Source organism: Emys orbicularis, chromosome 2, assembly GCF_028017835.1.
Source record: "Emys orbicularis isolate rEmyOrb1 chromosome 2, rEmyOrb1.hap1, whole genome shotgun sequence".
NCBI classification, from domain to species: domain Eukaryota; kingdom Metazoa; phylum Chordata; order Testudines; family Emydidae; genus Emys; species Emys orbicularis.
In genome coordinates this window covers 237,627,180-237,650,464 of record NC_088684.1, presented here as the reverse complement: position 1 = coordinate 237,650,464, position 23,285 = coordinate 237,627,180, and the positions used below count along the sequence as shown (strand labels likewise).

Below are 23,285 nucleotides of genomic sequence, written 5' to 3'. Positions count from 1 at the left end.
GCCCATAAAAATATTTGTAGCTGTAAACCTCTGTTTCTAATCCTTTGTGTGTAATTTTTCTAATCCATAAAGTTCTAAAAATGTCACAATTCTCAGATTTATAGATAGTGTTAAGTCTGTTTGTTTTAAATAAGGAAAACAATATTTGTAATTTATGAAGAATAATAAAAAAGTCTCTCTTTAGATGAACTGAAAGATGTTTTGTGTTTGGTTTTCAGAGCCTTTTTCACAGTTCTATATGGTGTTATAAATGTTGGTCTGTCCACTTCTTTGGCACCAGATTTTGGCAAAGCTAAAGTTTCTGCCCAACGAATCTTTCAGCTTTTGGATCGGAAACCCTTAATTGACAGCTATAGTGAAGAGAGTACAAAACTGGTAAGGCCATTCAGAAAGTCCTTGAAACTAACAAACCTGGTGGTACTGTATTGTCCTGAATTGTATTAATCTTGTTAAATTGCCTTTTGCAATGTCACAGAAGACAGGACCAGACAGGTAGGGAAAAATTGAACAGCAATAACTTAATAATTTTATATTTGCCCAGTGCCATTTAATACCTTTTTGCTTGAGAAATTAACAGAATACTTTTAAGTGCGGTTCTGTTTTGAAAAATGACTGGAAGAATGACATTTCGTTCACCTGTTCTGTCCGTTGGGTGTATTCTGAGGCCTTGTCTACACTACCAGGGTAAGTCGACCTAAATTACACTACTCCAGCTACGTGAATAATGTAACTGGGTTCGATGTAGCTTAGGTCAACTTACCGCGGTGTCTTCATTGTGCTGCGTTGACGGGAGATGCTCTCCCATCGACTTACCTTACTCTTCGCGTTCCAGTGGAGTACCAGAATGGATCAGAGAGCACTCTGCTATCGACACCCGCTGAATCAATTGCAGCAGTGTTGATCTCCCTGGTAGTGAAGACAAGCCCAGAGTTATAACTGATTTCTTTAGTGATAAAAGTATGTGATCACTGCTTTTTACTCCTGTAAACTATGCAGCTGTGGGGGAGAGTGAGTTAGATTCTATTCTTTCTTTTGCATCATCAGCAGACTTGTTTGCTAAGTTCCAGTCGGTTACAACTGTGTAGCGGAGAGTCAAGGTGGGTGAGTTAATATCTTTCATTGGACCAAATTCTGTTGGTGAGAGAGAAAAGCTGTCGAGCTTACACAGAGCTCTTCTTTAGTTCTGTGTAAGCTCGAAAGCTTGTCTCTCTCACCAACAGAAGTTGGTCCAATAAAAGATATTACTTCACCCACGTTGACTCTCTAATATCCCACGTTGACTCTCTAATATCCAGATATGGCTATAACAACATTGCATACAACATTTGTGTAACCTCATTCAAGTCAAAGGGGTTGAACAAGTATTAATGAGGATGTAACTTGGCCTGCAGAACCTTTTGTTCGTGGTGATTATACATGAGATGGAAAGAACCCAGCTTGTCTCTCAAAGTCCAGTGTTGACAGTTAGAAACTCATCTTTGTATTTGTAAACTGAACACATTTCATATTGTCTCTCAGTGCTTTCCATAAATGCTTTTACAAGCAGAACCAGCCTTTCAGAAACTTGAAATTGCTTTAGAATTCTAGCTTTTGGATAGTGGCCTCGATTCAGAAGAGGACTCAGGCACATACTGTAAGCATGCCAGTAACTCATGTGCACAACTTTAAGTCACACATGTGCTTGACTACTTTCCTGAATCAGCTCCACATGCCCAGACTATTAATGCTCCAGTGGAAATATCTTCTTGCGGATAAAGACCTTAATTGAAAGTGAAACCACTCTGGGCCAAATCCTGATGCCAGTGAAGCAGCTGCCTTTGACTTCAGTGAAGCTAAGATTTGGCCCAAAGAGTTTAAACCTTGAAAGTCCAGTTCTCTAGGTGCTGTAAGAGCCCATTGTACTCGCAGTGCTGGTATTGTGGTCCTGGAGCTGTTCCATCCCCCAGGCATCAGAGGAGGCTCCCACAGTCTCTCCTAACATCTCCTTCACACACCCTTGTCTTCAAGTCTTCTTCCTTGCTACCTCTTATACTCAGAGCTCCCTTCCTACATAAAAGAGCCAATCAGCCACCCTTTCCTTATTCAAACCTACACTTAAAACATAGTTGTCCTTGAAAACTATGAATAATCCACCAAAGTAAAAATGTTTAACCCAATCTGAGATCTGATGTTCACCTTGTACTATGTTCATCCTGTGTACTATGTGTTTAAATGACACTATTTAGAGAGTGAACTCCCAGGGGCAGGAACTATGTTTTCCACACAGAATGATAGTGTCTGGATTATATGCATTGATGACATAAAAGAGAGGTATTAGAGTTGTTTACTTACCTAAAGTAATGATAGTCCTTGCAAACTAGGCTGAAAAGGAATGATATAAATGAGAGAGAGATACAGAAAAGAACCAGTCAAGAAGGAGGTTCTGTACACAGAAGATACCAATCCAATAGCACTGCATATTTACACAATAATAAACTGACAAAAATGCTCTGGGTTTGAAAATGCCATACCATTTCCAACTAATTTGTAAACGCCTTCATTTAAATGACCATACTGAGTTGTGTTTGATGCTTCTGTACAAGATAGACAGGTCTTCTGTCATACATTTATATTGTCTCCCATTTCCAGAGTCAGTTTGATGGCAACATTGAATTCAGGGACATCCATTTTGTATACCCTACAAGACCAGAAGCTCAAGTTTTGCAAGGACTCAGCGTGAAGGTTAATAAAGGACAGACGCTAGCCTTGGTGGGGAGCAGTGGTTGTGGCAAAAGCACATCCATTCAGCTGCTGGAGAGATTTTATGACCCTATGGCAGGACAAGTGGTAAGAAGAGATTTGTGAAGCTGTTAATGCTTTGAGCTTATAGAACTGTTCTTCAAAGTATTTTACAAACATTAAATCATCCGCACAACACCCCTTTCAGGTGGATAAGTGTTGTTACGGGTCCGGGTACTGCAGAGAAGACTTGGGACTTGCTTAAGGTAGAGCCAGGAGTAGAACTTTGGATCTTCTGACTCCCCGTCCTGGCTTTAGATCACTAGATTGCATCTCTTTGTTGATTTACTTAATATATTGGAGGGGGCATAAGAATATACTTCCCATAATGTAACCCTTGTCCCTAGCCCTGTAGTCATGTTAACATGACACAATTTGAGGTATAATTCATCACTTGATGGGACTTTTGATGCAAGTCCTATTAATGATGATGGGAGCTCCAAGACGAATAGCCTTGAGATGGTGAGTCAAAAGATGTTTGAATAAATGCCCAAAGATGTGGATTCTTATTGGAGCTCTTCAACTGTCTAGGTCTAAGAAGCTCATGAACAGACTTTCTCATGAGATCACTGGTACCTGCCATCATCAGTAAAGATGGAAATTCTGTGGGCACATCTCGTTATAGATTGGCAATTCCACATCTATTATGGAAGCTAGCAGAGCAGACGTGCACACAAAAAAATACTTCTGAGAGGAAAAGGTTATCTGAGCTTCTTTAGAATTTTCAGAGTTTTTTACAGATTGGTGTTTTACATTTACATTGTACACCTGAGGAGGAGTATTGCATTCTGCAGGGAATGATTTTCCCCTTTTTCTGTTTCTAGTTTGCAGATGGGTTCGATACCAAGTCTTTGCATTTGCAATGGTTAAGGTCCAAATTGGGTATTGTGTCACAGGAGCCTATTTTGTTTGACTGCAGCATTGCTGAAAATATCCAGTACGGAGACAACAGTAGGGTTGTCAGTCAGGAGGAAGTTGAAGAGGCAGCTAAAGCAGCAAATATTCACACCTTCATAGAAAATCTCCCAGAGGTAAATTAAAATGTCTTTCCATTCTCCGTGTGGGGTAAATATTCACTGTGACCTATCTGAGCAATTCCCATTAATGCAGAACAATATGCTTTTTGGTTTTTTTAAAAAAGCTTATTTTCTTGTGTATACAATTCTCAAAGAGGAAAATAGGAAGCTGATGTTTAAAAATGTAACTTGCAATATGTATTAACACATATGCAGTCATAATTAGCTAATTCAAATGCAAAATCTGAGCTCCAGTTTTCTTGTTTTCCTCTACCACAGTGATGTTATATAACAACTATAAAAGAGACATTCGATTCTAAACCTTTATTTTCATTTCCTCATAAACTTTGCCAATTCTTTTTCCTTTTTTGGCTGAAACTTTCTCTAGTTTTAGTCTTATCTGAAAGGTAAAATGTTTCAAGTACATCTTAACCTTCATGTTTGCCATGGACTTAGTTCTCAAAGTGGAGAAAGACCTTGGAAAAGCCCAGAGAAATCGGGCTTCCTGTAGAGTTGCATGGAATTGGAAATGACAATTGAAAATTGAAAAAAAACAATCTTTCTTTTTCATGACCACCTAGTTTTTGAAAATGTACTTAGAAGAAAGTTTTGGATGTGTAAGAAATAAAGGGTCACCTCCTGAGTGTGGGTCTCTAGGGCCTTGAAATTATAAAAGTCTCTTGAGATCTATATGTTTAAGTACAGGTGTCTTTGACTAGACACATCAGTGGTTGCACCACTTGGGAGTTAGTCTTTTTCTAATGCTGAAATGAATTTTCATTACAGAGCAGTTATCAATACGTGTAGCTGTAGATATGCATTTTGATTCAAACAGTTAATAAGATCTTATAAAATTTTATTTTTTATTAAAAACCATTACATTATTCTTTTTTCTTTCATGGTGGAAATGCTTAATATAGTACATTATCTGCTATTAAAAATATAACTTTCTGTTTCTAACTTTCCTTCACAATGAATATTTACTTATACAGAAGTATAAGACCCGAGTGGGTGACAAAGGAGCACAACTTTCTGGAGGTCAGAAACAAAGAATAGCAATTGCTCGTGCTCTAGTTCGTAAGCCAGCAGTTCTGCTTCTGGATGAAGCCACATCTGCTCTTGACACGGAAAGTGAAAAGGTTAGTAATATGCATTCTACCATTTATAATATACATTAAATTACGGGGTTCGAACGCTTCACTGCAAGAGCACAGGCGCTCCATCTACAATACAACTTTGAAAGTTTCACAGAACAATCCTTAGCTCACTCTCTGTCTACGGCCTGCTTTTGCAAGGTGTAGAGTGCCTTCAACTCCTGGTGTCTAAATTGGGAGTTGATGGTAGTCAGCAACACTTGGGGCTGGAGACAAAGTGGGATTTTCAGAACTCCTCAGTTTGGGCCTGCCTCAGTTCCTTCAAAGTCAGTTATGAAGTCAATGGGACTTTTAATGGGTTCACAGTTAGGCCAATGCTGAGCACTTTGGAAAATCCCATTCATAATTAGCAGCTTTGAGTTTGAGACAGGTGTCTTCAAACAGTAGACTGTGATCTACTAGAGGAGGCCTTGTAAGGCAAGTCACCAGCTCCGTCCTCTTCCCTTCAGCCAGCAGCACTAGCAGCAAAGTGGGTCTCTTTCTGCACTATTTCCTGCTCTGTCTGGGTGAACAGGTGTTGCTACAGAGACCGAGAGGGATCCACTCTGCCAGTAGAACTGCTGGCTGTCAGGACAGAATGGAACAATGAAGAAGTTTAATGTTGCCCTGCCTCTGTCCGCTTCCCAGTCCTTTGATCCACCTGCGTTCAGAGGGTAAGAGGTGACATGCAGGAGCAGCTGGCTTGGAAAAAAGGCTTCAGCAACACCTCCCACCTCTCAGGAGATGTTGTGCAGTGAAGAGAGAGTAATTAAGCTATCCTCTGCTGCTGAGCTGGCTGAGCTTCCTCACTGCATCCACCATCTCCAGGAGGGGGGGAGACTCCATAGGGACGAATAAACTGTTCAGTTGGATGGGGGTGCAGTAGAAGTGAGAAATGCCACCATGCAAACCGCCATCCAGTTGTGAGCCAGATGTCAGGATCCTGAATTTTGGATTTTTATGGACAACAAGAAGTATCTGGCATTGCTGGTACTATCAATGAATGCGCAAGTTTTAGTTTCTCCAAATTTGGCATGTAGTTGGAAACAGACAGGATGCAATGTCAAATATAACACACACATTTGGTAAGCAGCCAATATAACAGACAATTTTTTTTTAATTCATTACACCTCTGCAAATTAGTTGTGTTGCATGGTAAATCTAAGTTCTTCTTCGAGTGCTTGCTCATATCCATTCCAGTCAGGTGTGCGCGCGCCGCGTGCACGATCGTCGGAAAACTTTTACCCTAGCAACACCCGGTGGGTCGGCTGTGGAGCACCCTGGAGTGGCGCCCTCATGGCGCTGGATATATACCGCAGCCGACCCAGCGCCCCCTCAGTTCCTTCTTACCGCCCCTGACGGTCGTTGGAACTGTGGAGCACAGCATAGCTGGTCTCCACACTCCCTAGCTTCTAGCTCTCATTTCTGTAGATAGTTGTGTATAGTAGTTAAAGTTCTTTAGATAGTTGTTTATTTAGTTGTAGTTGTTGTAAATTGTTAGCGGGGGTTAAGGGGGTTGTTCTCCCCCCTTTTCCCCCCGGAGCATACCGGGCTCATGCCCAAGGCTCCTGGCTTTAAGCCGTGCGCGTCCTGCGCGAAGCCGATGCCAACGAGCGACCCGCACACCTCCTGCTTGAAGTGCCTCGGGGAATCCCATCAAGCAGATAAGTGCCCAATCTGCAAGGCCTTCAAGCCTCGAACAAGGAAGGAGCGGGACTTTCGGCTTCGGCAGCTCCTAATGGAGGCGGCACTCAGCCCGGATCCTCCATCGGTGCGCCCAGCCCCGGCACCGAGCGCCTCGGTGCGCAGCGCCCCAGCGGCTCCGACCGGCGCCGCGGACAAGTCCTCTCGGCACCGGCAGACTTCGGCACCGCGCCCGCCTCAGGGGTCTCGGCGCCGATCCCTATCCCCGGGCCATAAGAAGGCCCGCAAGACGCAGGACATTGCTGCCCTGAAGACGCCGGCTCCCCCGGTGCCGGGGGTAGAGCCGCGTCCACCTTTGGACCGCCAGAAGCAGGTGGCCACACCGTCGACTCCGGCACCGAGGCCGTTGAGTCCGGTGCGGACTGTTTCACCACCTAGGCTGGTGGTAGAACCATGTCTCCCGTCAACTCCGGAGACATTTACGACCGCGAGGGACCTGATTGCCCTCACGGAGCCGGCACCGTCTCAACTTCCGGCACCGGTGGCTCCACGCATAGTGCAGTCCAGAGGCAAGCCTGCACTGGTGCGCCCACCGTCTCCAGCCGTAGACTCTCGGTACCGCTCCAGGTCTCAGAGCAGGTCCCGACGCCGCTCGGAGTCCCGGCGCCGACTATCACCTCGGCGCCGGTTGTACTCGCGGTCGAGATCCTCTTCGCGACGCCGCTCTACATCTCGGCACCGTCGCGACCGCCGGCGCCGATCGGACTCGAGGCGCACCTCCCGGTACCGGTATGAGCGCCGCTCGAGGGACCGCTCCCGGTACCGGGTATCGTCGCGATCGTCGTCCCGCTCCAGATCCGGATCGCGGCACCGGCAGGGCTACCGGCACCGATCCCGGCACCACTCTCCGGCACCGCGCTGGGACAGATCGCCCTACGACCGGCACCGACCGGCACCGCACCAGCCGGGGCCGGATGCATCGCGCTCAGCACCGCCGTGGCCGTCGAGATCTGCATCCCACTCCTCTGAGGGGGCCTCTAGATCGGCCTACCCTCCCCAGGGGCAGGCGGCTTCGGCAGACTTCGGCCATTCGCAGGACACAGCAGAGGACCCTACGCAGGGACCTGCGCACTGGTCCTTTTGGACCCCATGGGCCTACCAACAAGCCCAAGGGGCTCCGCCGTCTGCCTCCCGCTCGGCACGCTCCGAGCCCAGAGCCCCGGAGGCCACCATCTCCGCCCCCCCCCCCAGGGGGCATGGAGGCTCCAGTGTCCACGCCTGCGGAGGCCCTGGACCCAGGGGCGAGTGAGGCCCAGCTCCAGGAGCACCTAGAGCAGGATTTGCCATTGGACCCCTTACCACCGGGGGCGTCCTCCTCCTCCTCCCCCGATGAGGCGGTAGCGGGGACATCCGCCATGGGCCCACCCCCTATAGACCTTCGGGCCCATCAGGACCTGTTGCGCCGGGTGGCGCGCAATATGGACCTCCAGATGGAGGAGATCGTGGAGGTTCACGACCCAATAGTGAACATCCTCTCAGCGGACGCCCCATCCAGAGTGGTGTTACCGCTTATCCGCTCCATACAGGCCAATGCCACCTCGATCTGGCAAACCCCGGCCTCTATTCCACCCACGGCCAGAGGCGTGGAGAGGAAGTACTTTGTTCCCTCCAAGGACCACGAGTATTTGTACACCCATCCCCAACCGTGCTCACTGGTGGTGTCATCAGTGAATGCACGGGAGCGCCATGGCCAGCAGGCGGCAGCGCCAAAATCGAAGGACGCTAAGCGCTTCGATTTGTTCGGGCGCAAGGTCTATTCGGCTGGGGGGCTTCAACTTCGAGCGGCCAACCAACAGGCGCTCTTAAGCCGGTACAGCTTTAACACCTGGTCCTCAATGGGGAAGTTTAAAGAACTGGTTCCCCAGGAATCTAGGGAAGAGTTCGGGACTCTGGTAGAGGAGGGTAAGCGGGTGGCACGCACCTCCCTACAGGCCTCCCTGGATATCGCTGACTCGGCCGCTAGAACCCTGGCTTCGGGTATAGCCATGAGGCGAACCTCCTGGCTCCAGGTGTCAGGCTTGCCGCCTGAACTGCAGCAGACCCTCCAGGACTTACCCTTTGAGGGCCAGGGCCTGTTTTCTGAGAAGACGGACTCTAGGCTCCAAAACCTCAAAGACTCTCGGACAATGATGCGCTCCCTGGGGATGCATGTCCCAGTGCCACAGCGCAGACCCTTCAGGCCCCAGCCTCAGAGGTTCTACCCTCCCCCGCCTCGTCCGAGACAGGACTTTGCCAGGAGGCGGGGTCGAGGCGGTAGGCGAAGGTCGACCGGCCCTCAACCCGGTCAGAACCAGGGCCAGCCTAGGCCACCTCCAGGGCCTAGGCAAACCTTTTGAAGGTGCGGTCGAGGACGGCACCATAACCAGCACCCAGGATTCACCTCCCCCCTTCCGGGACCGCCTCTCCCGTTTCCACCGTGCTTGGTCCCTTATAACCTCGGACCGTTGGGTCCTTCGCACGGTGGAGAGGGGATACGCCCTCCAGTTTTCCTCGCCCCCCCCCTCCCACTCCCCCTCCCCGTCCCTCTTCAGGGACCCTTCTCACGAGCAACTCCTTACACAGGAGGTCTTTGGGCTCCTGGCTATGGGGGCCATAGAGGAGGTTCCGCCGGAGTTAAGAGGCAGGGGGTTTTATTCCCGCTACTTCCTGATCCCCAAGTCGAAAGGGGGTCTACGGCCCATCTTAGACTTGCGCGGACTCAACAAATTCATAGTAAAGTTGAAGTTCCGCATGGTATCATTGGGGACCATTATTCCCTCGCTGGATCCTGGAGACTGGTTCGCCGCCCTCGACATGAAGGACGCTTATTTCCATATAGCAATTTATCCGCCTCACAGGCGCTTCCTGCGATTTGTAGTAAACAAGGTGCACTACCAATTCGCAGTCCTTCCCTTCGGCTTGTCCTCGGCTCCCAGAGTGTTCACAAAGTGTCTGGCAGTCGTCGCGGCATACCTTCGTCGACAAGGGGTACAGCTGTTCCCGTATTTGGACGACTGGCTGGTGCGCGGCCGCACCAGAGACCAAGTTCAAGCTCACGTCCACATAGTGACACAAACTTTCCACGAGCTGGGCATTCTACTCAACAGAGAGAAGTCCACTCTAGTGCCAACCCAGAGAATAGAGTTCATTGGAGCAATCCTGGATCCAGAAGTGCACGAGTCATTCTGCCAGAAGGCCAATTTCAGACCATCGCACGCGTCATTCACGGACTGCGGGCATCTCCGTTCACCATCATAAGGACATGCCTTGCCCTGTTGGGTCACATGGCCTCGTGCACCTACGTAACCAGGCATGCCAGACTACGGCTTCGCCCACTACAGGCTTGGGTGTCATCGGTGTACCGTCCTCACCGGGACGACCTGAACATGCTGGTCACGGTCCCGTCCTTGGTCTTGGCCTCCCTCACCTGGTGGTTGGATCGCGCGGCGGTCTGTGCAGGAGTGCCTTTTCACGCCCCACAACCCTCCCTCCACCTAGTCACGGACACTTCATCTCTAGGATGGGGCGCTCACCTCGGGGAGCATCATACCCAGGGCCTGTGGTCCGCGTCCGAACTAGCCCTACACATCAACATCCGGGAACTGATGGCGGTGCGCCTAGCCTGCCAGGCATTCCTCAATTTCCTACAGGGCCGTTGCGTGTTGGTCCTCACCGACAACACGACAGCGATGTTTTACATCAACAAGCAAGGCGGAGCCCATTCGTCGCTCCTATGCCAAGAATCCATTCGCCTGTGGGACTTCTGCATCGCCCACTCGATCCAGCTCACGGCATCATTCCTTCCTGGAGTCCAGAATACGCTGGCGGACCATCTCAGCAGGTCCTTCCAGACGCACGAGTGGTCGATTCGCCCGGACATCATCTATTCCGTTTTCCGGAGGTGGGGATTTCCCCAGGTCGACCTGTTCGCATCCCGGGCCAACAGGAAGTGCCAGGCATTCTGCTCCCTCTACGGCCGAGCTCCAGGCTCTCTGTCGGACGCCTTCCTTCTAACGTGGAAGGGCCACCTGTTCTACGCCTTTCCCCCATTTCCGCTGGTCCACAGGGTACTGCTCAAGATCCGCACCGACCATGCACGAGTAATTCTAGTCGCTCCCGCTTGGCCGAGGCAGCACTGGTACACCACACTGTTGGAGCTGTCGGTTCAAGCGCCGATCACGCTCCCCTTGAGTCCGGATCTCATCTCTCAGGACCACGGCCGTCTGTGTCACCCCGACCTACAATCACTCCACCTCACAGCGTGGATGCTCCATGGCTGAATCAGACAGAGCGGCAATGCTCGCAGTCCATCCAGCAGATCCTGCTGGGAAGTAGAAAGCCCTCTACACGGTCCACTTACTTAGCCAAGTGGAAGCGGTTCTCCTGTTGGTGTGAGCAACGAGCTACGTCCCCCTTACAGGCACCTATCCCTCTCATACTGGAATATCTCCTGTCCCTAAGACAGCAGGGCTTGGCGATATCTTCAATCAGGGTTCACCTCGCCGCTATTTCGGCATTCCACCCAGGAGAACTCCCATCCTCGGTCTTCTCTAACCCGATGGTCGTTAGATTCCTCAAGGGCTTAGACCGGCTGTACCCACAAATACGCCAGCCGGTTCCAACGTGGGACCTCAACCTCGTTCTCTCCAGGCTCACAGGACCTCCGTTTGAACCATTGGCGACCTGTTCGCTCCTGTACTTATCCTGGAAGACGGCCTTCCTCGTAGCCATCACCTCAGCACGGCGTGTTTCTGAACTCAGAGCGCTGACGTCCGAGCCCCCATACACGGTGTTCCACAAGGACAAGGTGCAGCTTCGCCCCCACCCTGCCTTTCTTCCGAAGGTGGTTTCACCCTTCCACGTAAACCAGGATATCTTTCTCCCGGTCTTCCATCCAAAGCCTCACGCTACTCGTCAAGACCAGCGTTTGCATTCTTTGGACGTTCGCAGGGCCCTGGCTTTCTACATCGACCGTACAAAGCCATTTAGGAAGACGACGCAGCTCTTCGTTGCGGTGGCCGACCGGATGAAAGGCTCACCGGTCTCTTCACAGTGCCTGTCCTCTTGGATCACATCCTGCATTCGTGCTTGCTACGACCTGGCCGGTGTCCCGACGCCACGCCTCACCGCTCACTCCACGACGGCCCAGGCCTCCTCGACTGCCTTCCTGGCTCAAGTCCCGATCCAGGACATTTGTAGAGCTGCAGTGTGGTCTTCGGTACACACATTCGCTGCTCACTATGCGCTGGTGCAACAATCCAGAGACGATGCTGCTTTCGGGTCAGCGGTTCTGCACACAGCGATGTCTCACTCCGACCCCGCCACCTAGGTGGGGCTTGGGAGTCACCTGACTGGAATGGATATGAGCAAGCACTCGAAGAAGAAAAGACGGTTACTCACTGTTGTAACTGTTGTTCTTCGAGATGTGTTGCTCATATCCATTCCAAACCCGCCCCCCTTCCCCACTGTCGGAGTAGCCGGCAAGAAGGAACTGAGGGGGCGCTGGGTCGGCTGCGGTATATATCCAGCGCCATGAGGGCGCCACTCCAGGGGGCTCCACAGCCGACCCACCGGGTGTTGCTAGGGTAAAAGTTTTCCGACGATCGTGCACGCGGCGCGCGCACACCTGACTGGAATGGATATGAGCAACACATCTCGAAGAACAACAGTTACAACGGTGAGTAACCGTCTTTTTTATGTTGGTCCAAACTAGATCCTTATGGACCTCGTTCTGCTAGCCTGTGTTCATGAGAGTAGTCTCAATGACTACAGTGAATTACTCACACAAATAAAGGTTGTAATATCAGGCCCCTGTGTTTGAGGCCTCCTTCATGCATGGGAAGTACTGACTCCTAAACCCCAGTGAGGAACACCTAAGTGATAATGTGAACTATAAAGGCAAAGATGTTACCTATGAAAGGGAAGATTCTCCAACTAATAAGTTTTTTCACTGCATCTGTCTACAGATTGTCCAGAAAGCCTTGGACGATGCCAGGAAGGGTCGAACCTGCATTATTATTGCTCACCGCTTGACGACCGTCCAGAACGCTGATGTCATAGCAGTGATTCATAATGGAAAAGTAGTAGAACAAGGGACTCACAGCCAGCTGCTGGCAAAGGAAGGACATTACTATGCACTTGTAAATGCACAAGTTTCTCATTAACATTAATGTTACAAACTAATCTATTTATATAAATACACAACCCACAGCTAAGTAATATTAAGGATGCACCTCATTCCTGAGATGTCTGCAGGTTCAAAACACAGGCATGTAGTAAAAAACAGAGACGAGACATTTTTTTTTAACTTATGTCACAGCTTTAGTATTACTTAATCCTATTGGTAAAATCCTTTGGGGCGTGTTGGTTAATTTTAATCTGCTTTTATATTAATGATTACAAGCCTTTCATGGAAATATATACACCTCTACCCCAATATAATGCAACCCGATATAACACGAATTCAAATATAACGCGGTAAAGCAGTGCTCTGTGGGGGCGGGGCTGTGCACTCCAGCGAATCAAAGCAAGTTCAATATAACACGGTTTCACCTATAATGCGGTAAGATTTTTTGGCTGCCGAGGACAGCGTTATATGGGGGTAGAGGTGTATTGACAAAATAGATCACAAACTGTTTGTTTATAAATTATTATTAAAACCTGTATTATTGACCTCACAGAACTTACTGGTTCTTTTGAAACCATTAAGGCTATTTCAAAAAGACTTAAACATAATTATTATTTGCCCAATGACCATGATGGCTCCTTTTGGAGCTGATTAATGTCAACCATGTAAATAGCTATTTAACAAAAAACTGTGTGTGGGGGTTTTATCATATGAAGTTAGATTTAAACATTTTTTTTCAGCTTTTTAAATGGAGTTTTAGAAATGTTGATCGATCCATGTATAGTCATAGTGGTTTACACAGCTCTGTTATAATATTTTATTATCAGAGTGTTTTTCCCTTAATATAGTCAACCATCATGCTTAAACAACAGTTGAGGAACCTATGTCATCTACTAGAGAGAGACAGACAGACAGACAGACAGACTCGGGCAGCCCTGTTTTGGGTTTGCTTCTGGCAAACTCACCTTTTGGTTTGCCAAGGGCAAAATCAAAACCACCTTTGGTTTTTGTTTAGTATTTACACCCTACAGGAGCTTGGAATATTTCACACTTTCAGATGCCTCTGCTTACTTGTGACAGACAGAAATTAAAAATAATTATAATGTCTTTTGCCCCTTTTGTTTCCCTGCTTCTAGGTCTATGAGGGAAACAAAATATAAAAAACATATAAACTTCGCTCTCAACCTCGCCAAAATACTCTTCCCCATTCATCCTCATGCCCAATCAGCTTTTTTCAGAAGCTACCAGGAAGGGCTACTCCCACTATGGGCGATTGATCCTCTGTAGACACATTGGGAAGGGCTGGTCAGTTTCTGCTGGCACCACCGTGACGTGTGCAGGAAAGTGACTTTCCACTTCTGGTTATAGAGAAATCAATGGCTGTTCTCACAGTATTTCCCCATTATCCAAACTGGAATCAAATGTGTCCCTTTGTCTGGTTTTGTTATTACACAGAGAGGATTGCCAAACTTAGTTTATTTTAAGGCCACGTAATGTATGAACTATAGAACATCTGTAGCTAGTTACTGGGATCTCATAGTCACATCAACACAGATAATGTAGAGTAGAGGCCAAAATGCTTCACTGCTCAATCTGTTTCCAATGTGATAACTTTGAACTTGTTTTAATAGAGTTGGGCAAAACATTTGAGGAGACATGCACAATTAGACATTAAAGCTTTAGAAAAGGGCTTTGCTTCGGTCAACCAACAGTACATATGAGCTTCCACATCCATTAGACATGTGTTCCTATCATTTTGTCATCTTAGAGAAAGGTGTCAGCATTACATATGACATACAGGAAGATGATTGTACGTACATCATTCTTGGCATGTTGCTTAATGTTGTTCATCAGTGCATTCTTCTGTGGCAATAGCCAGCCAAATTCAATCAGGTCTGTATTGCTGGAAAAATCGTTTTGAAATAAAAGGCCTGGAGGTGTCAAGTATCAGATCATTCTTTCAAATATTGTGGGATTAGAAGTTTTTGGGGCCAGAACAACCAGCTCTTGCTAGTTAGTGTATTTTAGTCTATGCTTGGAGTGTGCATTCAATGATGATGCTGATCTTCTGTGTGGAGAAAGGACATGGCTCTGTGGCTGCACCTCACTTCTTAAAAAATGAATCTGGAAAACCTCCCACTGTATACATCTGGCCTCTTCACTTGTATTTCGAAGGAGGAAATTTAACAGGAAAATGGCAAATACGATGAAGGTAATATGGGTCGGTTCACTTCGTCTTCCACAATTCTACACCCCCACTACTTAAAAGAACCAATATTTATTTATTTTCAGTGTAAATATAATAAAGCACACCAATATCAGTCTCCCATTATAATTACAATCCAGACCAATAAAACACAACACAACAAAAGCAAATCCCAGATGACATAAAACAGCCAGTGACCAAGAAAACAGAACAAACTGTTCACTTCTTCAGATTTCCAACCGAAACCCCATACAGTCAAATGCCTGTTCAAGTATGTGGGCTGTGCTGCATCAATCTAACCAGATCTCTGTGGTGCAAGCTTTGGTATCAAATGATGGCCAAACACTCCCACTCATGTGGGGGGTCCCATAATCAGCCATATTCTCTGGTAGCTTCTCCCAATCCACCATAATCACCCCCCACCAGCCTGCTCTCATTTTTACCCCAGTCTTACCCCACCACTGAAGGATACCCACTTGCATTTTCCAGTCCAGATCAGCTGGAGAGACAGGCCCAGATAGCCTGCAAACTGGTCGAGATACTGGCCAGCAGTGAAGAGGCAAAAGTGTTATTAAGCCACCTTTGCAGCTGCCAAATTCTGGAACCGACAGGCAACAACCTGGTACAAGACACAGGAGCCACGCCGGAGGACCTGTAGGCTAAAATGGCATTTTAACCCCACCCGCTTCTGCCTGGCCACAGCTGCTACACTGGGCAGCATCTTTGCCACTCTGCAGCACTAGATAGTATCTTGGCCAGTTTGCAGGCTGTCTGGGCTGCACGGCCAGGGGGGTCCCCTACTTAAGAGGATTCCTCCCCTGCCCAATGTGGCCAGTTTGCACCAGTGTGGCCATGAGCCTGGCCCACAATGCTGGTTGTCATCAGCATTCTGGAAAAAACATCAGCCCACATCTACTCTCTGACTCTAATGGCATCTCAAACCCATTGAAGAAGGGGGAGGGGCATAAAACATGTATGTTGCAACGTATGTTATGTTAGTGCTAGGATGACCAGACAGCAAATGTGAAAAATCGGGATGGGGGTGGGAGGTAATAGAAAAAGACCCCAAAATTGGGACTGTCCCTATAAAATTGGGACATCTGGTCACTCTAGTTAGTGCTTATCTAAGCATGCTAGATTATTGCTAATGTATGAAGTCCTGAGAGAGAAAAAGTGCACCAAGATATTGGAGAGCAGCCACAACATAATTAACCATTCAACTCACCTGTAAATTCAGCATAAATTGCTGTCAAATTTGATGAACTCTTTGGGGTCAGGAATCAAATTTACACTGATACATGCTAATTCGAACTGCAGCCATGGTGAGGAGCATAGTATAAATACTTAGACAAACTGATAGTAGGAGATGCCAATTCTGCTGGTGTTAAGGAGTTAAATGTCCTTGTATTCTTATTTGCATGAGTGTAGGACAATCCCAATGGGTGCTGAAGTTCCCCATTTCCCTGATATCCATACTTTCGGATTACCTGTCACCAGGTTGTCAGCCAAACAATTTCCAGAGTGGTAGCTGAGTTTAACATTTAGCATCGTTTCCTTCCCAAATGTTTCACCTCCTCTACAATCTATAGAACTCCTATTCACACCAATCTCAAAGCTGCAGAGGATTGTATAACTCCATAAAGAAGCTACTTCATGATGGCCTTATGGGGATAAGGAAGAATTTCATTGGAATCACCATTTGCAACCCTCAGATCCTTAGAAACGTTCTCCCTTTTAAAAACAGATTTCCTATAATTTAGGGAAATGAACAAATAAGAATTTATTCAATTCAGCTGAAATGCTAAATCAGTGTGTCTTTATTTTCCAGGGATTAGCGTTATGAGTCTAATTTAAATTCTGAGCGAGTTGTAATCGACATATATTGTGACAATGACTTTTTTACTTATGTGTTTATAATTGTGAATATGTCTGGCTAATGGAGAGCTTTTTGGTCTTATGTCATACCAGTAGTTAGGAAAATTCCTGTCACTCAAGAGCTGGCCTGTTTAAATGTTAATGGGATATGACTTTTCCCAATTAAGGGAACCATGAAAATACTCTACAGAATCTTTAAGGTCTATTCACCTGACATTGCTGGAGGGTTTGAAGTGAAAGTGCTCTCAAAGACCTTGTACGCCGTGTTGTTGTAGCTGTGTTGGTCCCAGGATATTAGGATATGTCTACACAGCAACTAGACACCCTCAGCTGGCCCGTGTCAGCCGACTCAGGATCGCAGGGCTCAGGCTGCGGAGATGTTTCATTGCTGTGTAGACTTCTGGGCTTGGGCTGGAGCTCGGGCTCTAGGACCCTGTGAGATGGGAAGGTCCCAGAGCTCAGGCTTCAGCACAGTCCACGCAGCAGTGAAACAGCCTCGAAGCCCATGTCCTGCATGTCCTGCATGTTCTGGGTGTCTAGTTGCTGTGGAGACATAATGTTAGAAACACAAGGGGGACGAGAAAATCTCTCTTACTGGACCAGCTTCTCTTGGTGAGAGAGAGAGACGAGCTTTCAAGCTTTGACAGGGCTCTTCTTCAGGAGGAAGAAGATCTCTGTGTAAGGTCTGTGTAACCTCGAAAGCTTGTCCCTTTCACCACCAGACAATGGTCCAATAAGAGTGATTATCTCACTCATCTTCTCTCTCTCAAAGACCTTGTCTACACTAGGAAAATAGCTACCCTTGTGACACAAAAATGCCTATTCTTTTTCTACATTAGAACTTACGCCATGGATAATAGATGCAATGGTGCTGAAAAACAGCTACAAAATACCCTAGTGCATCTCCACTCAATACTTTAGTAAACGTGTTACGATAACAGTGCTGCTGCACCAGTGCTAAGCTGCTACTGTAGACTGGGATTGGGAACTTTTTTTACCACCTGTTCAGAGAAGGTTTTCATGGTATTGTGATAAAAATGCCCAAATGCAGCTACATTAGCGCTTACAACATTTTTGCAACCACTAATGCTGCTGCATTGTTAGTGCCAGTTGCTATCATACAGATACTAATTTTTCGGGATCAAATGACACATACAGAGATCTGGCAGTGTCTTGCTTCATTCTCCTACACCAGGAGAAAAAAGGGACACAATGACAGAGCAAAAACTTTTCAAAAGGAAGAGTCTCCATTTGAAGACAGGCTTTGCTAAACTAAACTAAAGAAATTTGTCAGGCTGCTCGCCCTGTAGCCTCGCACACCTGTAACATACTTCATGTCCACCCATATAAGTCCTCCCACGGGGCACAGGCACTACAGTTACCATTTCAATTAGACTTATTTCAAGCAAAGTTAACTGTTGCATGATTGCCACTGTGCCAGCACCTGCCACTTAAATGCCAGCGTATGTGGAATTCACTGCCATAGTAACCCTAATGGTAGAAATAGTCCTTTCACTACTAACACACACTGTACAAGTCAGTGGTTAAGGGGCTCGTATCGAGTACTTTCTGCAGCCCAGTGTCTCCCACAATTCTGGGCATCCAGACTGCTCTCCTCTCTCTGCAGCTTCGTGGAGGCAGATCAGCTCCACATGCTCTGGACATACCTCCTCTGCTCCTGCTTGCTGCCAGAGTCTCTGCCTCCACTGCACCAGACTGGGGCAGTTTCTGTTGCTCCTGCCTGTACTTTCCAATTTGAGCTGTTTCTGCCCAGCTTTTGGGCAGTGGGGAGCAGCATTCTCCCTCTCCAAGATTCCTCTCCTTCCTGGGTCAGTTAACCACTTGGGGGATTAACCATCTCTGAACTCTGCTGCACTGCCGGCTCCTCTGCCCCTTGCAGGCATGGCAGAGTAGCCAAGAAAGCACAGGATTTAATCCAAGAAGTGCTCTATAGGTGAGGCTGCCTGCTTCCAGCCTTTCCCTCCCTCCCTGACTCTGTTAGGTCCTGAGTCAGACAGGCAGGTCGGTTCCCTTCCCCACTGTGGTGGGGTGCCTGCCCCACACTGGGCTCTAAGGGGTTAATAGAGCCCAAGGAAGGCTGTGCAGGAGGCAACCAATCACAGAAGGGCTGAAGGAAGCAGCCAAGCAGGCCCATATAAAAAGGGAGCTGCGGGGGAGAGGAGGGCAGTTCTCTGCTACGAGCCCCGGGTGGAAAGACTTTGGCATGGTCTACACTACAATTTTAGGTTGAATTTAGCAGCGCTACCTCGATTTAACCCTGCACCCGTCCACACGACGAAGCCCTTTTTTTCGACTTAAAGGGCTCTTAAAATCGATTTCTTTACTCCACTCCCGACGAGGGGATTAGCACTGAAATCGGCCTTGCCGGGTCGAATTTGGGGTAATGTGGATGCAATTCGACCCGGCAAGGACTCGGAGAGCTATCCCAGAGTGCTCCATTGTGACCGCTCTGGACAGCGCTCTCAACTCAGATGCACTGGCCAGGTAGACAGGAAACGTCCCGCGAACTTTTGAATTTCATTTCCTGTTTGGCCAGCGTGGCGCGCTGATCAGCACAGGTGACCATGCAGAGCTCATCAGCAGAGGTGACTATGGAGTCCCAGAATCCCAAAAGAGCTCCAGCATGGACTGAACGGGAGGTACGGGATCTGATCGCTGTATGGGGAGACTAATTTCTGCTAGCTGAACTCCGTTCCAGTAAACGAAATGCCAAAACATTTGAAAAAATCTCCAAGGGCATGAAGGACAGAGGCTATAACAGGGACTCGCAGCAGTGCCGCGTGAAAATTAAGGAGCTCAGGCAAGCCTACCAAAAAACCAGAGAGGCAAACGGCCACTCCAGGTCACAGCCCCAAACATGCCTCTTCTATGATGAGCTGCATGCCATTCTAGGGGGTGCAGCCACCACTACCCAAACCTTGTGCTTTGACTCCATCAATGGAGTAGAACGCAACATGGAAGCGGGTTTTTGGGACGAGGAAGATGATGATGAGGAGGTTGAAGATAGCTTACAGCAAGGAAGCGGAGAAACCAGTTTTCCCAACAGCCAGGATCTGTTTCTCACCATGGATCTGGAGCCAGTACCCCCCGAACCCACCCAAGGCGGGCTCCCGGACCCTGAAGGCGGAGAAGGGACCTCTGGTGAGTGTACCTTTGTAAATATTATACATGGTTTAAAAGCAAGCATGTCTAATGATTAATTTGCCCTGGCATTCGCGGCCAGGACAGCTACTGGAAAAGTCTGTTAACGTGTCTGGGGATGGAGCGGAAATCCTCCAGGGACATCTCCATAAAGCTCTCCTGGATGTACTCCCAAAGCCTTTGCAAAAGATTTCTTGGGAGTGCAGCCTTATTCCGTCCTCCATGGTAGGACACTTTACCACGCCAGGCCAGTAGCGCATAGAACAAAGCATTGCAGAACAAACATTGCAGTGTATGGTCCCGGTGTTTGCTGGCATTCAAACAATATCCGTTCTTTATGTGTTATCCTCAGGAGAGTGTTATCATTCAGGGTCACCTGGTTGAAATAGGGTGGTTTTATTAAGCGGACATTCAGAGGTGCCCGTTCCTGCTGGGCTGTTTGCCTGTGGCTGAACAGAAATGTTCCCCGCTGTTAGCCACGCGGTGGGGGGAGGGGTAAAGCCATTCCCACATGTTATGAAGGTTAAAGAAGCCAAAAGACTGTGGCTTTCCATGGCTGCCTGCAAGCCGAATTCTGTTGCCCAGTCCTGCGTGAGTGATCGCTCACACCAAACCGGCATACCCTCAATAAGAGGCAAAATGCGACCTTGTTACGAAAGCACATGTCCTATGTAATGTTAACAGCAAGGTTTACCGTGAAAGAGTGTACCCATTGTTCTATAAAATGTGTCTTTTTAACTACCACTCTCCTTTTTTTTCCTCCAGCAGCTGCATATGTTTCTCCTTCGCAGAGGCTAGCGAAGATTAGAAGGCGAAAAAAACACACTCGGGATGAAATGTTCTCTGAGCTCATGCTGTCCTCCCACACTGACAGAGCACAGCAGAATGCGTGGAGGCAGACAATGTCAGAGTGCAGGAAAGCACAATATGAGCGCGAGGAGAGGTGGCGGGCTGAAGAGAGTAAGTGGCGGGTTGAAGATGATCGGTGGCATCAGCTTGCTGACAGAAGGCAAGATTCAATGCTCAGGCTGCTGGAGGATCAAACTCATATGCTGCAGCATATGGTTGAGCTGCAGGAAAGGCAGCAGGAGCACAGACTGCCGCTACAGCCCCTGTGTAACCAACCGTCCTCCTCATCAAGTTCCATAGCCTCCTCACCCAGATGCCCAAGAATGTGGTGGGGGGGCCTCCGGCCACCCAGCCACTCCACCCCAGAGGATTGCCCAAGCAACAGAAGGCTGGCATTCAATAAGTTTTTAAGTTTTTAAGTTTTAAAGTGCAGTGTGACCTTGTCCTTCCCTCCTCCACCACCCCACCCGGTGCTTCCCTCCTCCACCACCCCTCCCGGGCTACCTTGGCAGGTATTCCCCTATTTGTGTGATGAATTAATAAAGAATGCATGAATGTGAAGCAACAATGACTTTATTGCCTCTGCAAGCGGTGATCAAAGGGGGAGGGGTGGGTGGTTAGCTTACAGGGAAGTAGAGTGAACCAAGGGGGGGGTTCATCAAGGAGAAACAAACAGAACTGTCACACTGTAGCCTGGCCAGTCATGAAACTGGTTTTCAAAGCTTCTTTGATGCGCAGCGTGCCCTCTTGTACTCTTCTAACCACCCTGGTGTCTGGCTGCACGTAATCAGCAGCCAGACGATTTCCCTCAACCTCCCACCCTGCCATAAACGTCTCCCCCTTACTCTCACAGGTATTGTGGAGCGCACAGCAAGCAGTAATAACAATGGGAATATTGGTTTTGCTGAGGTCTATCTGAGTCAGTAAACTGCACCAGCACGCTTTTAAACGTCCAAATGCACATTCTACCACCATTCTTCACTTGCTCAGCCTATAGTTGAACAGATCCTGACTACTGTCCAGGCTGCCTGTGTATGGCTTCATGAGCCATGGCATTAAGGGGTAGGCTGGGTCCCCAAGGATAACTATAGGCATTTCAACATCCCCAATGGTTATTTTCTGGTCTGGGAAGAAAGTCCCTTCCTGCAGCTTTTGAAACAGACCAGAGTTCCTGAAGATGCGAGCGTCATGTACCTTTCCCGGCCATCTCACATTGATGATGGTGAAACGTCCATTGTGATCCACCAGTGCTTGCAGCACCATTGAAAAGTACCCCTTGCGGTTTATGTACTCGCTGGCTTGGTGCTCCGGTGCCAAGATAGGGATATGGGTTCCTTCTATCGCCCCACCACATTTAGGGAATCCCATTGCAGCAAAGCCATCCACTATGGCCTGCACTTTTCCCAGAGTCACTACCCTTGATATCAGCAGTTCTTTGATTGTGTTGGCTACTTGGATCACAGCAGCCCCCACAGTAGATTTGACCACTCCAAATTGATGCCCGACTGACCGGTAGCTGTCTGGCATTGCAAGCTTCCACAGGGCTATCGCCACTCACTTCTCAACTGTGAAGGCTGCTCTCATCTTGGTATCCTGGCACTTCAAGGCAGGGGAAAGCAAGTCACAAAGTTCCATGAAAGTGCCCTTATGCATGCGAAAGTTTCACAGCCACTGGGAATCATTGCAGACCTACAGCACTATGCGGTCCCACCAGTCTGTGCTTGTTTCCCGGGCCCAGAATCGGCGTTCCATGCCATGAACCTGCCCAATTAACACCATGATGTGCACATTGCCGGGGTCCGTACTTTGTGAGAAGTCTATGTCCATGTCCTCATCACTCTCATCACCGCGCTGCCATCTCCTCCTCGCCTGGTTTTGCTTTTGCAGGTTCTGGTTCTGCATGTCCTGCTGGATAATGTGTGTGGTGTTTACAGTGCTCATAATTGCCGCGGTGATCTGAGTGGGCTCCATGTTCCCAGTGCTATGGCGTCTGCGCTGAAAAAAGGCGCGAAATGATTGTCTGCCATTGCTCTGATGGAGGGAGAGGCGACTGACGACGTGGCTTTCAGGGTTGGCTTACAGGGAATTAAAATCAACAAAGGGGGTGGCTTTGCATGAAGGAGAAACACAAAGAACTGTCACACAGAATGGCCCCCTCAAGGATTGAACTCAAAACCCTAGGTTTAGCAGGCCATTGATTTCACAGAGGGAGGGAGGAGGGAGCAAATGAATACAAAAAAAATCTGGTCTATTTCTTGTTTTGATCCACTCCATCTATCTTATACATCTTAGGCTGTCAGCAGACGGTGCAGTACAACTGCTAGCCATCGTCATCTCCTGGCTGCTCGCCAGAAGACGATGCAGTACGACTGCCGGCAGGACTGAGTCTCCATGAGACGAAACTTGAAAAGGGAATGACCTGGCTGAGTCACTCCCATGTCTGCCCAGGCGCCCCT

The 23,285-nt window shown here is 48.2% G+C and overlaps 1 protein-coding gene across 1 annotated transcript in view; it reads left to right on the top strand.

Moving 5' to 3' along the window:
• Window positions 1–12,774, top strand: part of LOC135873815 (ATP-dependent translocase ABCB1-like) — a 70,469-nt gene extending 57,695 nt beyond the window's left edge. Inside the window, exons 24-28 of the mRNA XM_065398429.1 lie at window positions 219–375; window positions 2,629–2,826; window positions 3,603–3,809; window positions 4,787–4,933; window positions 12,577–12,774. Coding sequence (XP_065254501.1) covers window positions 219–375; window positions 2,629–2,826; window positions 3,603–3,809; window positions 4,787–4,933; window positions 12,577–12,774 — 907 coding nt within the window. The remainder of the gene's footprint in view (window positions 1–218; window positions 376–2,628; window positions 2,827–3,602; window positions 3,810–4,786; window positions 4,934–12,576) is intronic.
• Window positions 12,775–23,285: the final 10,511 nt, after the last annotated feature.